This window comes from Taudactylus pleione, unplaced genomic scaffold, assembly GCF_031769625.1.
Source record: "Taudactylus pleione unplaced genomic scaffold, aTauple2 ptg000189l, whole genome shotgun sequence".
In the NCBI taxonomy this organism is placed as follows: domain Eukaryota; kingdom Metazoa; phylum Chordata; class Amphibia; order Anura; family Myobatrachidae; genus Taudactylus; species Taudactylus pleione.
This window is the reverse complement of record NW_028284591.1, coordinates 10,498,526-10,524,973: the sequence shown is the minus strand read 5'-3', so window position 1 is coordinate 10,524,973 and position 26,448 is coordinate 10,498,526. Positions and strand designations below refer to the sequence as shown.

At 46.5% G+C, this 26,448-nt stretch overlaps 1 protein-coding gene across 2 annotated transcripts in view; it reads left to right on the top strand.

Annotated features, from left to right (window-relative positions):
- The window catches only part of ARK2C (arkadia (RNF111) C-terminal like ring finger ubiquitin ligase 2C), a 176,854-nt gene that overhangs the window by 133,421 nt on the left and 16,985 nt on the right, over positions 1–26,448 (top strand). Inside the window, exons 2-5 of one of the 2 annotated variants that reach the window (XM_088476564.1) lie at positions 11,087–11,396; positions 15,266–15,385; positions 18,762–18,891; positions 24,632–24,736. In XM_088476564.1, the coding sequence (XP_088332690.1) occupies positions 11,087–11,396; positions 15,266–15,385; positions 18,762–18,891; positions 24,632–24,736 (665 nt within the window). The remainder of the gene's footprint in view (positions 1–11,086; positions 11,397–15,265; positions 15,386–18,761; positions 18,892–24,631; positions 24,737–26,448) is intronic. The other variant, XM_088476563.1, reaches the window with a different exon arrangement.

Here is a 26,448-nt window from a genome sequence, read left to right as displayed (position 1 = left end):
TTTTGTCTGTCTTTGTGAATTGTGTGGGCTGTAGCCGCACCGGCATCCTCAAAGCAGCAGTGACAAGCTGTCGTCTGTCTGTTAAAGGGTGGTGTAACCCTCAAAGTGCGCTCCACAAAAAATAAAAAATTCTTCTATTCTTTTCTGTATTTGTGAATTGTGTGGGCTGTAGCCACACCGGCATCCTCAAAGCAGCAGCGACAAGCATGCATCTGTCTGTTAAAGGGTAGTGTAACCCCCAAAGTGCGCTCCAACCAAAATAAAATAATCTTTTTTTCTGTGGTTGTGTGTGAAATGTATGCGCAGTAGCCGTACCTGCATCCTCAAAGCAGCAGTGACAAGCGTGCATCTGTCTGTTAAAGGGTGGTGTAACCCTCAAATTGCGCTCCACAAAAAATAAAAAATTCTTCTTTTTATTCTGTCTTTGTGAATTGTGTGGGCTGTAGCCACACCTGCATCCTCAAAGCAGCAGCGACAAGCATGCGTCTGTCTGTTAAAGGATTATATCTATGACAGCTTCCAAGTAGGCATGTCAGACAGTCCGTACCTGTACTGGCAGGAAAAAGAGGCAATTTGGAGGCCCCTGTACAAACTGGCTTTATTTTACCTGAGTTGCCCCCCCTCCAGTGTGTACTCCGAAAGAGTGTTTAGTGCAGCCGGGAACCTTTTCAGCGAAAGGCGTAGGAGGTTGCTTCCACAAAATGTGGAGATGATGTTCAGAAAAATGAATTATCAACTCTTCCAGGGAGACCAGCCTCCAGAACGTACGGAGGGACCTGTGGTGGTGGATTCCAGCGGGGACGAGTTAATACTCTGTGAGGATGAGGATGTACACAACACTGAAGAGGGTGAGGAATCGGTGGATGAGGAGGATGAGGACGATATCTTGCCTCCATAGAGCCAGTTTGTGCAGGGACAGATTATTTGCCAGCTTGTTTTGTGGGGGCCCAAACGAACCAATCATTTCAGCCACAGCCGTATGGCAGACCCTGGCGCTGAAATGATTTGTTTGTTAAAGTGTGCATGTCCTGTTTATACAACATAAGGGTGGGTGGGAGGGCCCAAGGACAATTCCATCTTGCACCTCTTTTTTTTCTTTGCATTATGTACTGTTTGGGGCCTAGTTTTTCAAACTGCCATCCTGTCTGCCACTGCAGTGTCACTCCTAGATGGGCCACGTGTTTGTGCCGCCCACTCGTGTCGCTTAGCATAGTCATCCAGCTACCTCGGTGCAACCTTTTGGACATAAAAACACTATTGTAAGGTGTGAGGTGCTCAGAATAGACTGGAAATGAGTGGAAATTAAGGTTATTGAGGTTAATAATAGCATAGGAGCAGAAAGACCCACACACTCTGTGATTTTAGCTGTTTTTATGCTTTTTAAAAAAAAAATACAGATCCAAAACACAAAACCCAGAACCCAAAACATGGAAGGGTGGTTTTGGCAAAACCAATCCAAATCCAAAACACGAAGAAAGATCCAGATCCAAAACCAAAACACAAAAAGTGGCCGGTGCACACCCCTATACTGTATATATTAGGGGTGAGCGGGTTCGGATTTCTGAAATCCGAACCCCCCCCGAGCCCCCCCGATCCGAGGCCGATCCGAGTCAGGCTCGACTTTTACCGCCTGACTCGGATCTGAAATCGAGGCAAAACTTCATCATCCCGCCTTCTGGGTTTTGGATCCTATATAAGGTACCCGCGTCGGCACCATTTTCTCACTCGGCTGTGGACAGTGAAGAGGGAGGGTCGGAGTTAGGGCTGGCTGGGCTGTGTAGTGTAGTGTAGTGCAGAGTAGAGTAGAGTAGTGTTGTGCTGTGCTGTGCTGCGCTGTGCTGCTGTTGTCCATAGGGGCTGTGACCACTACTTCAAAGTCCATAGGGGCTGGCTGTGTTGTGCTGTGCTGCTGTTGTCCATAAGGGCTGTGTCCACTACTTCAAAGTCCATAGGGGCTGGCTGGATTGTGTTGTGCAGTCAGTTGTCCATAGGGGCTGTGTCCACTCCAAAGTCCTGTGCAGTGTCCCAGTCCTAAAGGGGTGCTGTTGTGTTGTCCAGGGGGTGCTCTGTCCGTCAGGGGTGCTCCCCCCAAGTGCTAAAAAAAAATAATATTTTTTCTGTGTTTGTGAATTGTGTGCGCAGTAGCCGCACGTGCATCAACAAAGTAGTGCCAAGCGTGCGCCTGTGTCATAAGTAAAGGGCCGGCTGGCTTGACCGTTAAAGGGTGCTGTAACCCCCAAAGTACACTCCAGTCCAAACCAAAAAAATAATTATTTTCTGTGTTTGTGAATTGTGTGCGCAGTAGCCGCACGTGCATCAACAAAGTAGTGCCAAGCGTGCGCCTGTGTCATAAGTAAAGGGCCGGCTGGCTTGACCGTTAAGGGTGCTGTAACCCCCGAAAGTACACTCTAGTCCAAACCAATAAAAAAATATTTTCTGTGTTTGTGAATTGTGTGCGCAGTAGCCGCACGTGCATCAACAAAGCAGTGCCAAGCGTGCGCCTGTGTCATAAGTAAAGGGCCGGCTGGCTTGACCGTTAAAGGGTGCTGTAACCCCCAAAGTACACTCCAAACCAAATAAAAAAATATTTTCTGTGTTTGTGAATTGTGTGCGCAGTAGCGGCACGTGCATCAACAAAGTAGTGCCAAGCGTGCGCCTGTGTCATAAGTAAAGGGCCCGCTGGCTTGACCGTTAAAGGGTGCTGTAACCCCCAAAGTACACTCCAAACCAAATAAAAAAATATTTTCTGTGTTTGTGAATTGTGTGCGCAGTAGCCGCACGTGCATCAACAAAGTAGTGCCAAGCGTGCGCCTGTGTCATAAGTAAAGGGCCGGCTGGCTTGACCGTTAAAGGGTGCTGTAACCCCCAAAGTACACTCCAAACCAAATAAAAAAATATTTTCTGTGTTTGTGAATTGTGTGCACTGTGGCTGCACGTGCATCAACAAAGGAGCAGCGCCAAGCGTGCGCCTGTGTCCCATAAGTAAAGGGCCGGCTGGCTAATTTCTTAAAGGGTGGTGTAACCCACAAAGTGCACTAGTCGCCAACAAAAATAAAAAAATATTTTCTGTGTTTGTGTGCGCCTTAGCTGCACGTATATATCAATATAACATAAGTGGAGGACCAAACTTTCTCTGATAAAAATAAAATAGGGAAAGATCAAGAACCACTTCCTCCTAGTGCTGAAGCTGCTGCCACTAGTTATGGCATAGACAATAACATGCCATCAACGTCGTCTGCCAAGGCCGATGCCCAATGTCATAGTAGAGGGCACATACAATCCCAAATGACAAAGTTCAGGAAAATGACCTTAAAAAAAACATTTAAATCATCTGAAGAGAAACGTAAACTTGTCAATATGCCATTTATGACACGGAGTGGCAAGGAACGGCTAAGGTCTTTCCCTATGTTCATGACTAGTGGTTCAGCTTCACATGACGATGGAAGCCCTCCTCCCGCTAAAAAAATCTAACAAGTTAAGCTGGCAAAAGCACAGCGAAGAACTGTGCGTTCTAAGAAGATATCACAAATCCCCAAGGAGAGTCCAAGTGTGGTGGCGGTTGCGATGCCTGACCTTCCCAGCACTGGACGGGAAGAGGTGGCTCTTTCCACCATTTGCACGCCCCCTGCAAGTGCTGAAAGGAGCACCCACAGTCCACTTGCTGATATGCAAATTGAAGATGTCACTGTTGAAGTACAACAGGATGAGGATACTGGTGTAGCTGGCGCTGAGGAGGAAGTTGGCGAGGAGGATTCTGATGGTGATGTGGTTTGTTTAAATCAGGCTCCGGGGGAGACAGTTGTTGTCCGTGGGATGAAAAAGCCCATCACGGTCATGCCTGGGCAGAAGACCAAACATTCCACCTCTTTGGTCTGGCAATATTTCTATCCAAATCCGGACAACAACTTTCTTGCCATATGTACCATATGTAAAGGTGAAATAAGTAGGGGTAGGGACGTTAACCACCTAGGAACATCCTCCCTTATACGGCACCTGCAGCGCGTTCATAATAAGTTACTGTCAAGTTCAGAAACTTTGGCTAAGACCGTAAGCAGTCCAAGGACACCTAAATCCCTTTTTCCCTCTTTTATCCAAGGAATCGGTGGATGAGGAGGATGAGGACGACATCTTGCCTCCGTAGAGCCAGTTTGAGCAGGGACACATTAATTGCCAGCTTGTTTTGTGGGGGCCCAAACGAACCGATCATTTCAGCCACAGTCATGTGGCAGACCCTGGCGCTGAAATGATTGGTTTGTTAAAGTGTGCATGTCCTGTTTATACAACATAAGGGTGGGTGGGAGGGCCCAAGGACAATTCCATCTTGCACCTCTTTTTTTTCTTTGCAGTATGTACTGTTTGGGGCCTGGTTTTTCAAACTGCCATCCTGTCTGCCACTGCAGTGCCACTCCTAGATGGGCCACGTGTTTGTGCCGCCCACTCGTGTCGCTTAGCATAGTCATCCAGCTACCTCGGTGCAACCTTTTGGCCATAAAAACAATATTGTGAGGTGTTAGGTGTTCATAATAGACTGGAAATGAGTGGAAATGAAGGTTATTGAGGTTAATAATTGAATAGGAGCATAAAAACCCACAAATTCTGTCATTTTAGCTGTTTTTATGCTTTTTTTAAAAAAAAATACAGATCCAAAACACAAAACCCAGAACCCAAAACACGGAAGGGTGGTTTTGGCAAAACCAATCCAGATCCAAAACACGAATTAAAGATCCAGATCCAAAACCAAAACACAAAACACGAAAAGTGGCCGGTGCACACCCCTAGTATATATATATATATATATATATATATATATATATATACCGCATGCCTCCATGAAGATAGCCATAGTATAAGCTTATTTTAAAAGTTTTAGTCTATTATATGTTTAAATACAGTTTGCTTAAAAAAAACATCGGTGAACATCGGTTTCAGAGAACCAATGTTTATATCTAAACAATGTTTTGTATTCAATGTTAAAAACATCAGTACTTCCAATGTTTTCTTTCGATGTCCCATCCAGCACTTAACTGTGTACCTGGACAAACCATGTTGCAATGCAAGGGGTGTAAATACATACATTTTTTTTCATGTAAGGTAAATACTGGCTGCTTTTACATGTAGCCCACAAATACTGCACAGCTTTATTATTACTCTACAATTTAGATGTCAGTTTGGAAACACTCCTCCCAAATCTAAATCTCTCTAAACATTTTATATCTGCCCCACCTGCAGTGCAGCATGGTTTCACCAGGATGATCAGTTGAGAGATCTCTCTCTATTCCCAACTCTGAATCAGGCTTATAGTTCGCTTGTCACCGTTAGCTATCTCAGTCTGAATATGGCGTTGTCATAAGGATTTTATGATTCCTCCCAAGTAGGTTGGTCCTCTCTGCACATGCGCGGCAGAGTAGCGATACCAAAAGCTATCACTGTACTATTCTCCGTTTGCTGTGACAGCATCTAGGACGGGATGTACTAAGCATCGCATCCGCAATGCGGTACATCCCACCTGTCTTCGGGTATATAACGTGGTTGATTACCGCAGTATGTACCTAGAATATCCCAAAGGACAGATCTCCTGATAATAGCTGTCCTTTGCGATGGCTCTGGACAGAGGGACTTACGGGTTTAACCACCAGAAGAGCCTCTGGCATCCTTCTGGGCATGTGCGGGGGATGATGGGAGGGATTCGATTGGATCCCTCTCAGGAGAGGCATCCTGAAAAGAAGCCCATAAGTTTCTATTAGGTAACGCCACCTGAAATTGGTGTTACCCATCGGGATGATGCATTCCGGTGGTTAGTACATATGGGGTTTGCACAGGCTTGCCTACCCTCCCGATTTGGTCGGGAGCCTCCCGAATATCAGGTGCCACTCCCAACCCCCCTCAAAGGCAGGCAAGCCTCCCGGCTGATTCGCGTCATCGTGGCTCCGCCCCCTGCTTCACAATGCCTTTTTTTCAGCATTATGAAGAGGGGGCAGGGCCACGATGATGCGAACGTGCTGTCACGCCCCTGGCCCTGCCCCCAAAATGGCATCATAGCCCGGCCACGCCCCCCACAGAATGCAGGCATTCAGCTCCCTCCCGGAAGGGGGCCCTGAATGTCGGAAAGTATGGGTATGCGGAAAAACCATCACTGATGAATATAAACATCATACTGTAGAGCTTGGGCTGGTGACTTGTGTATTCTTAATAAGTGGGCAGTTATCACACCACGCGTTTCGCTTCTGAGCTACATTTGTAGATATACAGATTTCAGCTTCTGGTTCAGGATTGAGGCTGAACGAAGACTCAAGTTCCCCTGATGATGTAAAGTTTTCATTTATGGAAGATGTAATTGCCTATAAGCATCATGCACTTCCTTTTTCCTAATTATTAAGTGGGGAATTAGACACGGACTGGTATTTGTCAAATCCTTCATAAAAGGGTTTGGTGCAATTATACAATAGGAATTCCTTCATCGTAATCACTTGTATAATAGTTTTTGTTAATGGTGACCGCTTAGAGGACGTTGTGGGACACAGAATTACTCACAGTTCCAGTCCTCCTGTCCTCGTTGGCTCGATTACAACCAGCAGTTATGTCTCCTTCATTAATGAAAGCAGCAGGATCGAGGGCAAGACAACTGAGGCGATTGCCTTAGACCCCAAGTTGTTAAGGCCGCAATTAGCATATCAATGAGTTAAAAGATTATCTCCCAGCTTGTCGCCGAAAAGACAAGGTCTCTGTTATTTAAAAATTGTTCCCATCCACTCCATCAGCAAGAGGGGGCACTAAATACTTGACTTAAAGGTTATTTATGTATTACAGACCTCTGGTCCAAGTGTCCTTAAACCTGTGTATATGGAAATCCAGCACATATGGAGATAATGCACATACAGAAATGCTTCACATACGGAAATACTGTACATATACATATAGGAATACTGTACATATAGGAATACTATACATACACATAGGAATACTGTACATATACATATAGGAATACTGTACATACACATATAGGAATACTATACATATAGGAATACTATACATACACATAGGAATACTATACATATAGGAATACTATACATATGCATATAGGAATACTGTACATATGGAAATACTGCACATATAGGAATATTGCACATAAACATATGGAAATACTGTACATATACATATAGGAATACTGTACATATGGAAATACTGCACATACAGAAATACTGCACATATACATAATAGGAATACTGTACATATAGGAATACTGTACATATGGAAATACTGCACATATACATAATAGGAATACTGTACATATAGGAATACTGTACATATAGGAATACTGTACATATGGAAAACTGCACATACACATATAGGAATACTGTACATATACATATAGGAATACTGTACATATCCAAATACTGCATATAAAGAAATACTTCACATATGGAAATACTGCACATATACATATAGGAATACTGTACATATACATATAGGAATACTCAGTGGCGTAACTAGGGCAGGGTGAGACCCGGGGGGGGGGCGAGGGGGCGCCGCCGGCCACGGTCCGGCCCGCTCTAGTTAGCCACCAGTGTAGCGCCGACCGCAGCGAGTGCGGTCAACGCTACACATTTACACAGGACCGGCGCTAGGCTTCCAGTGCCGGTCCTGTGCTGCACACCTGAGCCCGTTTCCTCCCCCTGAGCGCTTGCCCAATAGCGCCAGGAGGCGGGCTCAGGCTGTGCATAACACACGCATCGCCGCCAGCGCTGGCGGCAATGCGTGTGTTAAACAGCAGCCAATGAGAGTCAGATAGAGTCTCATTGGCTGCTGCAGCACCCACTGCAAGAGCCAGGCTTCCGTCCAGCTCCTGCAGTGGGTAATGGGACAGATGTCATGACATCATGACGTATCTCCCTTTATGCTGAGCGCGCCAGACCGGGTAGGACTGGCGGGCGGTGGCGGGAGCAGTGTCGCGGTCCAGAGCAGCAGCGTGGATTCAGGTATGTTTTTATATATTTTTTTAAAAAACCTGTCAGCACTACTGGGGGCACAACGGGGGAGGGGGGTGGCTACTACTGGGGGGACCTCTACTGGGGTGGGGGCACAACGGGGGGGTGGCTACTACTGGGGGCACCATTATTGGGAGGACCTCTACTGGGGGGGCTATTACTGGGGGCACCATTATTGGGAGGACCTCTACTGGGGGGGGCTATTACAGGGGACACTTAATCGGGAGGGGGAACCTCAACTGCGGACCACTACTTGGGTGGGGGGACTACTACTGGTGGCATTATAAAAAGGGCCTACTACTAGGGGCACTGCACTGGGGGGACCACAACTGGGGGCAATAACAGGAAGGACCACTACAGGGACCACTGGATAGGGGGGGTCACTACTGGGGGCCTGCATCAGGGGGACCACTACTGGGGGCACTGCATGGGAGGGGGGACTACTGCTGGAGGCACTATATAAGGGGCTTACTGCTAGGGGCACTGCACTGGGGGGACCACTCCAGGGGGCACTAGATAGGGTTTGATCACTACTGGGTGCCTGCATAAGGGGGACCACTACTGGGTAAACTGCATGGGGGGGACTACTGCTGGGGGCACTATATAAAGGGCACTGCATAGGGGGGGACTACTACTGGGGGCACTATATAAAGGGCACTGCATGGGGGGGACTACTACTGGGGTCACTATATAAAGGGCACTGCATAAGGGGATACCACTACTGGGTGCACTGCATTGTGGGGACTGCTACTGGAGGCACTGCATAAGGGGGAACACTACATAGGGCACTGCATTTGGGGGGACCACTACTGGGGGCACCGAGTAAGGGGAACTAATTGGGGGCTGTATAAGGAATACTGCACATATAGGAATACTGTACATATAGGAACACTGTACATATAGGGATACTATACATATAGGAACACTGTACATATAGGGATACTATAAATATAGGAATACTGTACATATAGGGATACTATACATATAGAAATGCTATACATATAGGAATACTGTACATATAGGGATACTATACATATAGGAATACTGTATATATAGAAATACTGCACATATGGAATAGCAGGAATGGAATCTCTGAGCATAATGTAATAATGCACATACATCATGCTACAGGGGAGACAGATGAAAGCTTTGTACAGTTACAGTCCCTATAGCTCCTGCTGCCTGTATGAGGCCAAGTGACAGCGCAGTTCCTGCCTGTGTGTAGCGGCCCGGGTGCTGCGACTTCCTATCTGTGAGATGTATCTGAGCATCCACCAATGTCATACGTCCCCAAATGTAGCAGCCAGAGAGTTGCAATTTCAGCAATTTAGCAGCAAGATTTCAAGCGTCAGTAATTTCATTTAAAAGGCAAAACCCACAAGTTTTTTTTCGGTTACATCATTGATGCAAGTGGTTAGAATTAGAGATGACCTGTTGGCTTTGGTTTGGATCTCCCATCCAAGCTCGGATCGATGCAAAACATCATCTTTTACAACAAAGCGCTTATCTTGCTGTCCGTGTGATCAGGGCCCTATCTGTAATGGTTGTAAAGTCACCTATATGATACATTAGCAGTTATTATTGTTATTGTATTTAGTGCAACTTCATTTCTGTACATTCTCTGATCATTGAGAGGCCCCGCTTCTGCCTTGTCCCCTGAACTGATTTACTATAAGAAATGAAATTGTGTCTTTGGTACACACAGAAAAGTGCGTCCGTACACTTAGACTACCAAGGTTGTGATTAATCCTGGCATATAGACGGTATGTAGTCAGGAAGCTGGCGGTCGAAATGCTGACATGCTTCCCGACAGTGAAATCCCGGCATGGGACTAATGATAGGCATATAAAAACCGACGCCTATTATTAGCCCCACGCCGAAATCCCGACGCCCGGCATAGCGCTCAACTCAAAATACGGGCGCAAGTTGTGCACACATCAAGTTTTTATATATAGTTTTATGTTTACATAGCGCAATTTGACTTAGTGCCAACTTTAAAGGTGCAAACACACTAGACGACTCGCAAAAGATGCAATTCCGTCAACCATCTCCCTTGAACTCCCCACGGCAACCAACAAACGATATCTTGCATAAACTGTGCAATCTGACAAACGATCTGACCAACGACCTTAATATCGTTAAGGAAATTGGTAGATCTGACTGCATGTAGGTAAGATCTGAGGATACGACAAACGACCCGCCGGACTGTGCATTAATATCAGTATCATTAGTGGACACTACGATTTGTCGTTCTGATGCGTCGGAATTGGGCAAATTGTGGAAAATATCGTGTAGCATGTGCGCACATTAAGTCAGGCCCTAAGAGTGGATATATTTCACTGGGGGCCAAAGTAGAGCACAGTTTTTCCATAGGTCATCTTCTTTATGTACTAAGGACCTCATTCAGAGCCGGACGCTATTTGCGCTCGCTCGTTCAGAAAAAAAGGGTGGCTATTCAAATGAACCGTTCGCACTTTGCGGTCTGTTCACGCCTCTATGTCTGAACGAGCGAACAAAACTTGCAGTCGTAATTTTGAAAAAGACGCCCCTTCGCCGCTCGCACCATACGTCATGTCCGCTATTTAATAGATTAATCGAGTACATCGAACAGCGTATGAACTGCTCGCTATTCTTGTGGTTGGTTTTTCCTACCACAATCTTGCGAGCAGTCCTGACTATAAAATAACCCAGTGACGTGGTCAATGACGCTGCTGTATTAATTATGCACACCCATAAAACGCCCGTTTTGACCTTTAAGCACGCCTGCGTTCGGATCTCCACTCCCCGTTTTCAAGCACCTTCCCCTGTTACCACCCACATACGCCCCTTTCTGTCACTCAAAATAGCAGGCATTCGCTATTTAGCTAACAAATGATTTTAGGCCGCACTGACTGGTTCACGCATGCGTATTAAAATCCGTACGCATGCGCAGTTGTGCGAACATCGATTGGAACGAACGAGCGGCCGCTTACGAGCGGCTCTGAATCAGGCCCTAAGTACACAGGAGGATACGGTATCTCACTACTTACCCTAATTCTGTTTGTATTGTAAATAATATTTGTCAACTTTAATTTCTAACTCTGTGCTGTATTGCTTTCCAGGTGCCCCATTTCAGCGCTCCCAACATGCCCACGCTACCTCCTGCCGCCACTTTCATCTGAGCCCTCAACCTCAACTCCCCGACTTCCCTCTGCACCATCACCAGGTTCAGCCGCAACAAGGAATGGCTTCCCACATGGCCACGGCTCACCAGCATAATGGCACACTGCACCAGCCCCTGCCGCCTCTGACTGGTCTACAGTTTCAGGAGGTGGCGGGACCCTCCTTCCTACCTCAGGCCCTACACCAGCAATACCTCCTCCAACAGCAACTTCTAGAGGCACAGCACCGCAGACTCGTTCCTCACCCCAGGTGAGTCACGGCGAGCCACGACGGCCTCGGAGTACAGTGATCAGATCTGCCTCTACGTAAAGAAGGGGCAGAATAAAATGGGGATTGTGCAGTCTTTCTCTGGGTTCTTGGGCTCTTGATGCCAAGGCTGCAGTGTTGTGGACTGCTACAGGAATAATGACACACTTTACTGTAAGTGTGAGGGATAAATGATGATTTGCCACGTACTTTAGTTGACTTGCCTACAGAAATGCAGCCATGGAAAGGTGTATTTCATGTGTCCTGATTTTCACAGTGCCTACTTGCACCTGCCCTTTGCTTGGTGGAAGAGATCTATAAGAAAATAAGCATCCCTTTGCTGTACGCATGACGAATGCTATGGAATTTAGCAAAACTTCCACCACACAGACTCTTGTGAGACAGATCTCATAATCGGCCAGAGACACTCAGAAATCCATAAATTCGCTTCTGCGCATTCTCAGTTTGCTCAAACTCTCTGTTTGCGGCCGCCCAACGAGCTGCTTCCAACTGAGGGCCTGATTCAGACCCGCTCGCGAGCGCTCGCAAGCAGGTCGATGTTGGCCCAGTGCGCATGCGCGAGACCCGGATAGCTCCGGGTCTCACTACAAAGGGGGCGTGTTGTCGATGTTGAGTGACAGCACTCCCCCTTTGGTGGGCGTGCCGGGGCGTGGCTGCCCAGACGGAGGCGTTCCCATGGGAACGCCTATCGTCTAGGGCCGGCCCCACTGACATCACAAGTGATGTCAGTGGGTGGACTTCTTGCTCTTGCTCATCCTGGCCGCTCGCACTAGCTGTGGGTGGTCACCCACAGCTATGCGAGCGGCCAGGAGGCCGCTCTAAAAATACAATAGGCGGGCACTGATTCAGAGCGAGTGCTCTGAAAGAGCGTCCAACTCTGAATCAGGCCCTGAGGCCCAAAGTTACTAGTATAAGTGAACATCTTCTTAACTAAGTGTAAGCCATATCCTGGATTTTCCCCCCTGGCTAGCTTTCAAAGGACCCACAAGACCTTGCAAAGAAGCCTGCTGGGTGATCACTAGTCACAACAGCTACACACAGCAAGAAATAAAGTTGCTGATATAGGGGTAGATGTACTAAGCCTAGGAGATAAAGTACCAAGCAATCAGCTCTTAAGGCTAGGTACACATCAGAACGGGAAACAGTCGGGAAGCCGGCGGACGCAATGCCGACCGCCGGCTTCCCGACTGCTAAATCCCGGCAATGGTTAAATGACAGACGTCGAAATCCTGATGCCTGTCATTTTACCTACATCGGGAGACCGACGCCCGGCATCCTGATCGAAGTGATACCGGGCGGGAATACCACGGAGGGAGGGTTAGGTTTAGGGCTCCTGGGGGGGGACTTAGGGTTAGGCACAACCCTGGAAGCTTAGGTTTAGGCTATGTACTAATGGCGCGTATCCACTACACGAGAAAAATGAGCGATTGAACGATTATGACATCGTTATCGTTTAATCGTTCAGTGAATATGCCGGCGATGACCAGCGATGTGCGCTCCCACTGGTCGTTGTCGGCATTTGTCATCACCTCAACGTGCAGGTCAATCTGCCGAAATGACAGGTTGTGCATGTTCGGGGATGAGGGAGGGTGTCTGCACGGAACGACATATCGATCAGTGTGGGCACATTATCTCACTGCACAGAATGATGAACAATTGAACGATTACAATGTTGTAATCGTACAGTCGTTCACTCTTGTGTAGTGGCTGCACACCTTAAGCCTTAGGACTCTATTTATTAACATTATTTTGACTAAAACAAAGTGATAGAGGCTGTTTTGTGTTGTCACACCCTTTTCACATTATTTTAGTATCACCTATAGTTATTACAGGGCAATTGGAGTAGAATTTGTAAAATTCTACTCCAACCCCTAAGTATCACTTATTTTTAGTAAGCAGATCGCATTTCCCATAATTGTAATGGGAAATGTGATCTAACCACAGTTACTAAAAATAAAATGTGAAAAAAATACCTAGGGAAGCCCTGTGATAATAACGCCATCTGGAGGTGGCGTTATCCAGGGTCTCCTCCGGTTACCGGATTCCTACTCCGCTCTAACGGGGAGAGCAGAGCCCGGAGCCGGTCCCAGTAATCACTGTGTGGTCTAAACAGACCGCAAGCTGATTACTGTAAAAAAAAAATTAACTTACCTGACTCCAGGGACCGGTGGTCGGGGTCCGGGTGATGTCCTCCCTCCGGTCAGCTGGTCTCCCATAGTGCACTGCGGCCCGGTGGACATGGAGGACATCACCGGAGGCCCAGATCATGCAGGTAAGTGTAATTAATGGAGGGGCAGGGATTAGTGACGGGGGGTAGCAGCAGCGGCCGATCGGCGCATGCGCGGGAACTTTGTTACAGTATTTTTTCCGAAAATACCGTGACTAGTGTGCGGATGGGATTCGCAGGGACAGAGCTGCAAGGGATTTGTAGTAAATCCCAATGATATTGCCTGAATTCGCAATGCGAATTCAGTCATTGATATCACACTACAATCTGCATTCAATATGCGGATTGTAGTAAATAGAGCCCTTAAAGAGAGATAAAGTAACAACCATTCAGGTTGTCATGTTACAGGCTGTTTGTAAAATAACATTTAGGAGCTGATTGGTTAGTACTTTATCTCCCTCCACCTTATTTCTCTCCAAGGGGTCTATTCATCATCACTTAATTTCTACAAAAGTAGGTAAAAATTATGATTTTCACCTATTTTTGTATAAATTAAGTAATCAGGGTTATTTATCATTCATGTGACGCAGGAGTTATCACAGATATCTCCTGGTTATAAATGTCCCCCAATAATTTCGACAGTCCCCATACTATAGTATTGGGATGTGGAAATTATGTAATTCATCAAGTTCTGAAAAAGCATTGACAGTGATACTGTACGCTCCCCAGAGATGGCGTACAGCACCTAGGGCAGCAGAGGGATCTGAAAATGTCCATCCCTGCTGTGTCCTCTTACCTGAATGAAGCTTCCTCCCTGGTCCCCAAGCTCCTGTGAGCCAGGACTAAGGGAGAGGACACAACAGCGGCGGTGGAGGACTGACACCAAGGGCTGAACGGCCTCAGCGGGGGTCACAGACTCCCTTGGTGGCTGCACCTCTGCGGGGGCGTCAGGGGACAGGCAGCGGGGTTGGCCAGCAGTGTGCAGGGGAGAGCGAGCAGGCAAGGGACAGGGGGGTGGGTTAGGAGGGGCTGGACTTCTTCATCTTCTTTCCTCAAGACGGGCTGCGAAGAGACCAGACAGCAAATGAAAATTCCCCTTATTCCAAAAAGCTGTCTCCGCAAAAAGAGCAGCATTTATGGAAATGATAATTAAGTATAGGAAGCAGGCATGATGAATGCAGGCAGTACAGTCCTTATCACAGGGGAAATTTTTCTCTTTATGTATAAACCCCAAGGCTTAGTACTGTACATAGACAACTTTTATATCTCCAAGGGGCCTATTCATCATCAATTAATTTTCACAAAAGCAGGTGAAAATGCACATTATCACCTGCAATTGTGAAAATTAAGTTATCATCGGGCCATTCATCAAGTGGGTAAAGCAGGAGATATCACAGATATCTCCTACTAACCTTCCTCTGGCGGAATGGTCCGCTGTCCCCATGCACAAGTATGGGGACAGAGTTCATCAAGCTCCGGAAATCTAATATTATCACACTACTTCTCCACACTATATACTCCTTAACCACTCCCCCCAAACCAGTCATTGGCTGCCTATCAAAACTAAACTTAAAGGGGCAATAACCAACACCTGATTAAAATGGCAACAATCAAACACGCATGGTTTAATGTCCCTCACGCTTAATTGTCAGCCTTCGGGCTAACGTATGCATTTTACTCGCAGGCGGACTCAGGAGCGAATCTCTGTCCATCCACATCGGTTACGCCCAGGCTTTGACTTCAATCAACAAGTTCAGATGTCCCAAACGTTGGGGCCTAGGTACTTGGCTGAAGGAACAGACTGGTAAGTGGAGACCACATTCCACCCTCTTTATGTTTATAAGCTGGAGAAATGACTTTGGAACCGGTAAGTAATATTTAGATACTGTCCTGCTTTGATACATATGGTCCTTCCCTTAATATCCAAGGTTGGCTCAGACCTGAGGAACGAGGACTAATTATCCCTTATATCAGTGTTTCCCAACTCCAGTCCTCAGTGCATGTTTTACTTCAACCCGGGTTGTGTGTCCTATTCACATACAGCAAAAACCCAGGTCGATGCACGTTCACGGCAAAAAAAAGTGGGTTTTTGCTGTATGTATGTATGTATATATGTACAATATGTATATATGAAAGGGCTATGAGTGTGTTTTGAGGACCGAAGTTGGGAAATCCTGCACTAAACTAATTGTCTGCACAGTCCCAGACATCCACATTACTGTACAGTGGAAAAGGTAAATGTTCTCGCTCCTCTGGGTTTGTTTTTGTACAAAATAAAGACTTTAGCTTCTGTTAAATAAAAGCAGATGGAGATTATGCTTCAAAGATGATTTACTGTCTGGGACTTGCTGTTCTCACTGTTCCATTCAGGATGTGTTACAGTAACAATGTAGGAAACTCTGACAATTGACATTCTAGAACATCAGGGTGATATGTACAGAAAGGACAGATTGGAATTATTTCCTGACGGCTGTCCAAATGGTTACCTTGTAGTGTAGGCTGGGTTAAATCTGGTTACATTGACTCACTCCAGTCACCTGTGTCTGTCTGCCCTGTCCCTATAGATTGAAAAGTTAAAACTCCCACTAGCAGGGACCTCTTTAGTACATAACTATATAGCAGCACGGTGGTGTAGTGGTTAGTACTACTGTTGCACAGCACTGAGATGGATCATGTCAGTCCAAATTGACCACAGTTGAACCATTGAACCTGCCAATAGATTCCAATTTTAATTTATTGCACGTAGGCTTGTGCAATATTTATGTAAAAGAAACTTTATTACAATGGGTATTTGGTGCGGGGGGGAGGGGGGGCATGGCAGTAAAAGGGTTAAGAACTTCCCTATGCAAGTGGGACCATGACCAGGTGTAAGTGAGTTATGGGTGAGGGTCTTACACTATATTTGGATTTTCTGGGGATAAGTTTTTGCCATTTATTGTAATTACTGGGAGTCTGATGCTTCCTATGTATATAAATGTTATCTTGGGGTGAGAGAGAATGGTATTGTATAATAAGGGTCCCAGCGGGTGTACAGGAACAAGAAAGTTTTTGGGGGGTCCCAGTTTAAGCACAGCCCGGTGTCCGTGCAGATTTTAGTCCCTCCTTTGCTTTTTCCTAAGAGCCTGATTCAGAGATTTACGCTATTCCGATATTTACGCAGTCAAGTGATTATTGGTAAAACTAACCTTAGCGATGCCACATGCCGTGAGGATTACTTTACAAAGTGATGGACAGGGATTGTTTGCGGGCAGTTACAGGGGAGTGGCGGCAAAAAATGCAGGCGTGTACCGGCCGATTTTGGGACGTGTCATTGCCTGCGCCTGCGATCCTGTACGCAGATTAAATGGTTCCGGCGTCTCAGTGCAGGCGGCCATTTTGCGTGACCATAGAGCTCAGATGGCTGATTATCCAATGACCTGCGACGGCGGCTGCGCATTTGTACACACTTGCTTGGATCTGCGAGGCCGCCAGTGGGCCCCTCAATACATTGCCAGCTGGCTGCAGCATTAGCAAAATCTAGCACAGCAGCTGCGAATGCATAAGGGTACATCTCTGACTCCAGCCCAAATACAGCACTTGCAAATTAGCTCCACTCTGCTCCCCAGTGATCCATTCCACTCTGCTCCCCAGTGATCCACTCCACTCTACTCCCCAGTGATCCACTCCACTCTGATCCCCACTCTGCTCCCCAGTGATCCACTCCACTCTGCTCCCCAGTGATCCACTCCACTCTACTCCCCAGTGATCCACTCCACTCTGCTCCACAGTGATCCACTCCACTCTGCTCCCCACTCTGCTCTCCAGTGATCCACTCCACTCTGCTCCCCACTCTGCTCCCCAGTGATCCACTCCACTCTGCTCCCCAGTGATCCACTCCACTCTGCTCCACAGTGATCCACTCCACTCTGCTCCACAGTGATCCACTCCACTCTGTTCCCCACTCTGCTCCCCAGTGATCCACTCCACTCTGCTCCCCAGTGATCCACTCCACTCTGCTCCCCACTCTGCTCCCCAGTGATCAACTCCACTCTGCTCCCCAGTGATCCACTCCACTCTGCTCCCCACTCTGCTCCCCAGTGATCCACTCCACTCTGCTCCCCAGTGATCCACTCCACTCTGCTCTCCACTCTGCTCCCCAGTGATCCACTCCACTCTGCTCCACAGTGAACCACTCCACTCTGCTCTCCACTCTGCTCCCCAGTGATCCACTCCACTCTGCTCCCACTCTGCTCCCCAGTGATCCACTCCACTCTGCTCCCCAGTGATCCTGTTCTATGATCTCCCCCAGGCGCGCTCTCATACAGCTCCAGCGGCCAGTGAGGCCGGGGGGGCAGTGACGGGCGAGGAAACCATTACTTAGGCTCTGCGCAATGAATAAATAAAAAGAGGGTTCCAGAACCTGGTGACAGGGTCTCTTTAATACAGATCTCTCAAAGCTTCCTCCGTCAGTGATAGTCAGGAAACATCCATTGAAAAAAAAGCCTTTAGTTGCTTCATGTTAAATTAGGTTTGATCACAAAAAAACCCTTCACTTTAGAATTGGTGCTACGTCCTCTGTAACCTATGTGTCCATGACGCAGGGTCTGGAGATGGGGGCCTGGGGATGGTGGGGGGATGTTTTACAGGCCATATGCAGAGAAACATATTAAACGATCCGGTTATTGCTGTGTGTCCTGCAGTGACGACGTTTAACATGTCACTTCTTTGATAGCTGAATGGCTCTTCATGACATAAAGAGAGATGTGGAGAAGCCTCAGCCGCCTGTAATTTTACGCTTCACCAGAGCGATGATTAGATGGTTATCCTGTCCTGGAAGTGGGAAAGTAATTATGGGCTATATTTACTAAAGTGAGAGTTTTTAGAAGTGGAGATGTTGCCCATAGCAACCATTCAGATTCTAGCTATTATCTTCAGAAGGTGCTGGTTAAATGTAGAATCTGATTGGCTGCTGTGGGCAACATATCCACTTCTAAAAACTCACACTTTAGTAAATATACCCTTTCTGTTTGCAAAATGTGCTTCTAATAGCTCTTTACCCTTATAAACAGTTATGGGCCCTATTTACTAACGGCTAAATAGATTTTAGGCCTAATGGGATACAATACAAATCTCGACGTGTCTGAGCTCAAAACAATTTGTGTAGTGAATAATCTGTCGCCTCTTTCTTCTCCCTTTCCCAGGGACCTCAGTGTGGACGCCGGCTTGACGCACGCTCAGTTCCAGGTCAGACCTGTCCCCCAGCACTATCAACATTATTTAACGAGTCATCGACTGCACCATTTCCCGAGGAACACGTCGCTAACGCAAATGGTGAGATCCTTTCCCTGCCTGGAGCTCTCATTGCTCAACCTCATTTCTCCACCTCCCCGATTTGGCCGCCCCTCCTATTTTGTGTACATGGAAGTTAGGACTGGAGGCCAGTCCTGGTGGAATGGACCAGACCTCCCATATAACAGTTACATCCGTGTGAACAAGTCCTGTTATGGCGAAACACACAGCAATGTTTATCATAGGACTCATACGCAGAGCGCAGAAATAAATGAGTAGGATGTAATGAACGCAGACTTTGGCCACCGTAGCCCGAAGCTCAAGTCTTATAGTACAAGTACAAGATTATTAACCTTTATTTATATAGCGCCGGCATATTCCGTTACGCACACAACAGCCATAAACAGAGACATGAGGCTAGATTTACTAGAGCTTCTAAAAATGAAAAGTGGTGGTGTTGTCCATAGCAACCAATCAGATTGTATCTATCATTTCTCCATTGCATTCTAAAGAAAATGATAGACAGAATCTGATTGGATGCTATGGGCAACACCTCCACTTGTCTGTTTTAAAAGCTTTAGTAAGTCTACCCCTGGGTGTTAATAGACAGAGAGGTACAAGGGCCCTGCTCGCCGGCTCCTATAAGGTGACGGGCGTTTCAGACATTAGCTTATGGGACACATATTACTTATCTCCTCTCTTGGATGTGCGGCAGACTCTTGATTTGTCGGCTAGAGTGGGTGGATCGCCCGCATCCTGGTCAGCAAGATGGGGAGATTATACCGGGAACAGTGGGTCCGTATACGGGGGGTGGGCCTAAAACATTGCGAATTGCGTCATTTTAGCATTTTGCCTGGCTCGTCCCCAACAAGACCTGCTGCGTTGCAGCTATGGGGCCTACAAATATCTAGTTACGCCCCTGCCCTAAGGGTGGTGACTCTGACATATTATATGATCTGTTCTTTGTAGCGATGGCCAGATGGATAACTTTTATCAGTCAGTGTGTGGTTATAGGTGATCACCAGTGACACCTATCATATCTCACTGTATCAGTCCCTACCGCAGCCCCCTCAGATCTAGAACCTCCGAGTATTTCACAATCTTAATCCTTTCTGGATGTTCGTGCTTCTCATACTCAGCATTTACTTTCATACCTGTATGAGGAGCACGTGTCTATCTCCGCACCACACACCGGCATATAAAACTGCATATAGGGCGTGATTGCGCATATGCGGTATGTCTGCGCCTGCAAGATTTACTACCTTATACTACTGCGAGTATCCATCCATCTTCATGCGTATGCGTTGCTCTGCCCCAGTGGCGTCACAAGGGGGGTGCCACGTCCCACCCTCCAGGCCACGCCCCCACCCGCAAGACCATGCCCCATTTTTGCCAGCGCGCAGTGCACTACAAGCCCACCCCTACTCACAGCTGGAGTCACAAGAGGCCATCGATAAGCCTAAGGTTGCGCAGAATGGCCACCAGAGCTGAGACTCTGGAGCGATGTGTACTGCATACAATATCGCAGTTTGCAACATGCCCCCAAAACAACGGTCGCGACACGTCTCCATTTTCGTCACCACTGCCTCGTTACCTCCACCAAACGGTCCCAGACTGGTAGTCAAACTGCGGACCAACCCTCGCCGGTGGTATTGAAATTTGAGGATTTCTCAGACCGCCAATAATCGCTCGTTGCGTCCATGTCTGAATCTGGGCCGTAGTGCAGGAACCGATGTTTCTTTCTGGTGTTATTATTCTTTATGAATGGAGCGCTGTCAGGGAACAGATTGAGACAAGGAATTTCCCGTTTCCTCTTATGTTAGTGGCGGCGTGCTGGGACGTCTGTCAGCCCACACGGAGGAGATCTTCTCCCCACCGCTGTCACCATAGCATGATCCATCTCACTTACATCTTTCTTTAGCAACTGGGGATCTGACTACCAGGCAGCAAACAATTAATAATGAGGGGAAAAAATACATAAGACGTGTGTAACATCGCTAAATGAGAATTACTGCAAAGTTGGTCGTGCCATGCACCATAATTAATTATCTCGGCTGTCGGAGGCAATTGAATGTGTCTCAGACTCTGTAGGGATTACTTAATAAAATAGTCATGTAGAACAGGTGCTGTAATCCCAACACCCCAATCAGATATTCGCTTCCGTTACTCAGAGAGAACTAGACTGATACAGCAGCTGATAGGAATTACAGGATGTCATTATTTTGGGCACAACGTCATTAAATGAGCCCCTTTCATAGACATTTAGGAAAACTTGTGCGGAGGAAGAGAGATGGTGTTCCTTATAGCTGGGGCGGGCAACGTGTGACACTCCAGCTGTTGTGGGACTACAAATCCCAAACGTGCCTAACTACAGTATTGCTGTTAGATCCTGCTAAACCTGCGGCAAGGCATGCTGGGATGTGTAGTTCCATAGTGGCTGGAGTGACACAAGTTGCCTTCCTCTGGCTTACAGCAACAATAAGACAGTTGCAAGATATGAACAACTGCAAAACAAAACAATGAACACAATTTTGCACCAAAACACATACTGTACACATTGTATATATGGAGATGTGTGTTCATGTCAGTGTGTGTATATATATATATATATATATATATATATATATATACAGTATATTAGTAATTGGGTAAGAGCAAAGTAGTAACAGGGCCTCTGGTTGGGTACAGGATGCCAGCGGTCATAATCCCAACACCGACATCCCGACAGGATTAGGATACCGACACCTGTCGCTAAGTATCCCAACCCTACCACTACCCTACCCCTAAACCTAACCCTCCCTTCACACACCCTAAACCTAACCTCCCCTAGTGCCTAACCCTAACCCCTAATCCTAATCCCTCTACTTGTCTTCGGGATGCCAGTGCCAGGATTTCAACTGCAGATCGGATCATTGGCGGTGTCCAGTCTCTGTATATGTATTGTATACCCTTCTGTGAATGATTAATTTCCCCCCCCAAAAAAAGAATTCTAAACAATATAAATAAGATATAATTTGGTGTGGGGAGTCGGGAACTCCTTTTTTGTAAAAACTTCTATGTAACTTTTTGCAGTTATTATTAGTATAGTACTGTGTTTATCCGTATGTCTGTCAGAGCATTGGCTGGACCTGTTGATTATGGTGTTTTGATGAGGTCATTGGGAGCGTGGATATCATTGCATGATGTAATCGCCCTGGCAGCTGGCCAGCGGGTGGCGGGGCTATGTAACTTTCTGTGCCAATAATTCTTTCTCTGTGGGAACTGCACAATATAGATAAGTGATGTTGTTACTTGCTGCCTTACACTTTCATTTTTCTTAATTGATGATTCACCCCCTCCCAACATCTCGATTTCAGCGGGACAGCACTGTCCCGTTCCACCCGTGGGCCGAAGTGTCCCGTGGGTGGCCAAATCGGGAGGTTGGGCACCCCACCGCCGCAGCTGTGCGGCGGTGCCGGAACCCGGAGTAGCTGAATGGATGCTGCGCTCATGCGCGCGGCATCCATTCAGTGCTGAGAGAGGGCTGGGGGAAGCCTAGCTAGTGGCGGAGTGCTGGGCTCTCCCCCAGCCTGACGTTACACGGGAGGCGTGCCATGCAGACACGCCCCCAAATAACATCACAAAAGGGCGTGGCCTATGGTAATTAGGCCCCTCCTCCATTTTCGGTCGCTGGTGCTTTACACCGAGCTGGCACAGGGCGAGGCTATCCCTGGAGCCGGCCCTGCGCACAGACGGCATTGCAAAGCTGTTTGCTAGCAGCTTTGCAATTCCTTCTGTAGCTGAATAAGGCCCTTAGTACATAGTGGAGACTGTTGCTGCGTTACTTAATGTATGTATGATCTATAAACATGTGGCATGAAGCTTACAACACGCCAAGGAGCATCACCACAAAGGATTAGGGGACGTTACGTGTGGCTTTTTTTTTTTTAATCACTGATGCTCCGTGTTTTACAGGAAATGTGAGTCAGGACTGCGGCATCTGTGGAGGGTGCATCATTTCTGCTTGTAGGACTCGGATGGACCTTGGCGCTCCCAGCTAAATGCACGCATGAATGTAGCTAATATTGCGTCAATATGCAAAAGCAAGATTATATTTGGCTGAATGAAATATTCCCAGATAATGAAAGGGTGGAGAGGGAAGCTTTTATTGGCGATACCCTGGTCAGCAAGCACAGGGGTGCACAGAAACCTCAATCTCCACAGAAGTAGATTTGAGAGTCATCCTGTACTGCTTTTCTTATTTATGGCCGTTTAATGAGGGAAAGCGCATTCCTAAGTGCACAAATACGCATGAAATTAAAAAATAATAAAACACACTGAAGTGACATCTGTAGGGAGATGTCACCTTACGTTCATGGAAAACAAAAGGTAGATAATCGAGCTAATGTGGGGCAGGAATGGTCTCTAGAGTGGGGTTTGAGAATGACTCTACACCATAAAGAGTTTTATGTATACTAACACATGGCTGGTGTAATAAAACATTTATTAGACACATTAATAGCCTGTCATCTCTTGTACAGGGAGTGAGGGCATAAAATACAGAAATAAAACAGAATATATAAAAAGGTTATTGGCGATCAGCGTTCCGCTGCCTGTTATATCCCACCCTTTGAAGGGATCACTGAGTATGGAATGTATAAGATATTATGTCCCGGTATAATGTCCAGCAATATTGAATAAGTAGAGATATTACCAATCCTGGTTACTTTAGCAAGAAGTCCTCGCAGGAAATGTATGATTTGCTCCTGAGGAAGATGTGGGTTACTTCCACACGGAAACGCGTTGAGCCCATAGGCAAACGCAGGGGGGGGGGTTCCGTCTGCCTGGAAACACCCCTCCCCAGCACGCACCATGACAACAATAGAAATAGTAATGCATGTATAATAGAATGTTACTAGCGCTGCATGTTCTTCTCAGTTTCACAAATGAAACGATTAGCAACACCTGTGGATCTTTTAAAATGTGTCAGCTAGAAATAAATATACGTGTGCACCAACTAGGACATGTTGAAAACATGCACTGTTAGGGGTGCCCTGCTATAGACCATCAATAGGGTTAATTATTAATACTGTATAATAGTACACTATCCAGTACGAATAGCAGACCTGTATGGGGACGCATATATGCCTGACAGTATATACACTGGTGACGATGATGACCGACACCAGCATTAGCCAGCCGCTTCTGATTGGTTGATTGCGGATTCACCTCTGAAGCCGATAGTTGCTCCTGCCTATATTATGGGATTATGTGGGTCTATTTTAGAATTTATTTCTTTTTCTGCTACTTTTCTCTGTACCGGAGGAGGAAGCTTATAATTGCTGTATTAGGGAGTTTTTATTATTTATTTATTTTAGCTATTAAAGTTTAAGACAAATGTTAAAAAAAAACCTTTCTTATGCTTATGACCCGGTCAGCTAGAAAACAAACAAACATAGGGACTGTGCAGGAATGTGCGAAGAAATAGCAACACATGGCGGTGGCACTTTTTTTTTTCTTAAGTTACCCTTCTTGTGTTTTTGATTGAGTTTATCATTCTCTAACCATTCATGTAATTTATTCATCTGGTATGTACTATTCGGCCCCATCATCCCATCCGTATTGACCTTTATTGATATTGGTAAGCTAGCCTAGTCTTATTCATTGCTCAGGAAAATACGGACAAATTATGCGGGGGCACTGCAGAAGTTATCACGGTGCAAATGACTGGACATTCGTTGTCAGGCTGGATGCAACTGTTCTAAATGAATTAACTGTCTCTCTTGTCTGTCTGTTTTAAAAGGTTGTCCATGAAATCAGAAATTACCCTTACCCGCAGCTACATCTCCTTGCCCTCCAGGGTCTCAGTCCAGTGCGGCATACGTCTGCTGTGAGGGAAAGCTATGAAGTGAGTAGCTTCGTGCTTTAAATTAAATGATCAGGATCATTTGGCATTCAGAAAAAAAAAAAATCGTAGTACGAAGTCCATCCAACATCCAAATCTAAGTCCGAAAGGCCATAATACTGAAAGTTGCATGCGTGACAGTCTTTTATGCCATCAAAGTGCATTAATCATAGACCATCCAACCTCCCAAGTACATGAGTGACAGTCTGTCCAACCTGCCATTATGTTATTTTCAGTCTAGCCAACCTGCCAAGTGCACAAGGGACAGTCCATTGAACCATTAAAGTGTACGAGTGTTAGGCCAGCCAATCTGCTAAGTACATGAGTTACAGTGAATCCAATGTGCCAGATGTATGAGTGACAGCCCATCCAACTTGCCACGTGTATGAGTGACAGCCCATCCAACTTGCCACGTGCATGAGTGACAGCCCATCCAACTTGCCACGTGCATGAGTGACAGTCCATTCAACTTGCCACGTGTATGAGTGACAGCCAATCCAACTTGCCACGTGTATGAGTGACAGTCCATTCAACTTGCCACTTGTATGAGTGACAGCCCATCCAACTTGCCACGTGCATGAGTGACAGTCCATTCAACTTGCCACGTGTATGAGTGACAGTCCATTCAACTTGCCACGTGTATGAGTGACCGCCCATCCAACTTGGCACGTGTATGAGTGACAGTCCATTCAACTTGGCACGTGTATGAGTGACAGTTCATTCAACTTGCCACGTGTATGAGTGACAGTCCATTGAACTTGCCACGTGTATGAGTGACAGCCCATCCAACTTGCCACGTGTATGAGTGACAGTCCATTCAATTTGCCACGTGTATGAGTGACAGCCCATCCAACTTGCTACGTGTATGAGTGACAACCCATCCAACTTGCCACGTGTATGAGTGACAGCCCATCCAACTTACCCCGTGTATGAGTGACAGTCCATTCAACTTGCCACGTGTATGAGTGACAGCCCATCCATCTTGCCACGTGTATGAGTGACAGCCCATCTAACTTGCCTCGTGTATGAGTGACAGTCCATTCAACTTGCCACGTGTATGAGTGACAGTCCATTCAACTTGCCACGTGTATGAGTGACAGTCCATTCAACTTGCCACGTGTATGAGTGACAGTCCATCCAACTTGCCAAGTGTATGAGTGACAGTATATTCACCTTGCCAAATGTACGAGTGACAGTTCATCCAGTGTATCAGTGACAGTCTATTTAACTTGCCAAGTGTATGAGTGACAGTCCATCTAACCTGCCATGTGTATGAGTGACAGTCCATCTAACCTGCCAAGTGTATGAGTGACAGTCCATCTAACCTGCCAAGTGTATGAGTGACAGTCCATCTAACCTGCCAAGTGTATGAGTGACAGTCCATCTAACCTGCCAAGTGTATGAGTGACAGTCCATCTAACCTGCCAAGTATATGAGTGACAGTCCATCTAACCTGCCAAGTGTATGACTGACAGTCCATCTAACCTGCCAAGTGTATGAGTGACAGTCCATCTAACTTACCAAATGTATGACTGACAGTCCATCCAACTTACCAAATGTATGAGTGACAGCCCATCCAAATTGCCAAGTGTATTGTAGTCTATCCAACTTATCAAATGTATGAGTGACAGTATATTCAACTTATCAAATGTATGAGTGACAGTATATTCAACTTATCAAATGTATGAGTGACAGTATATTCAACTTATCAAATG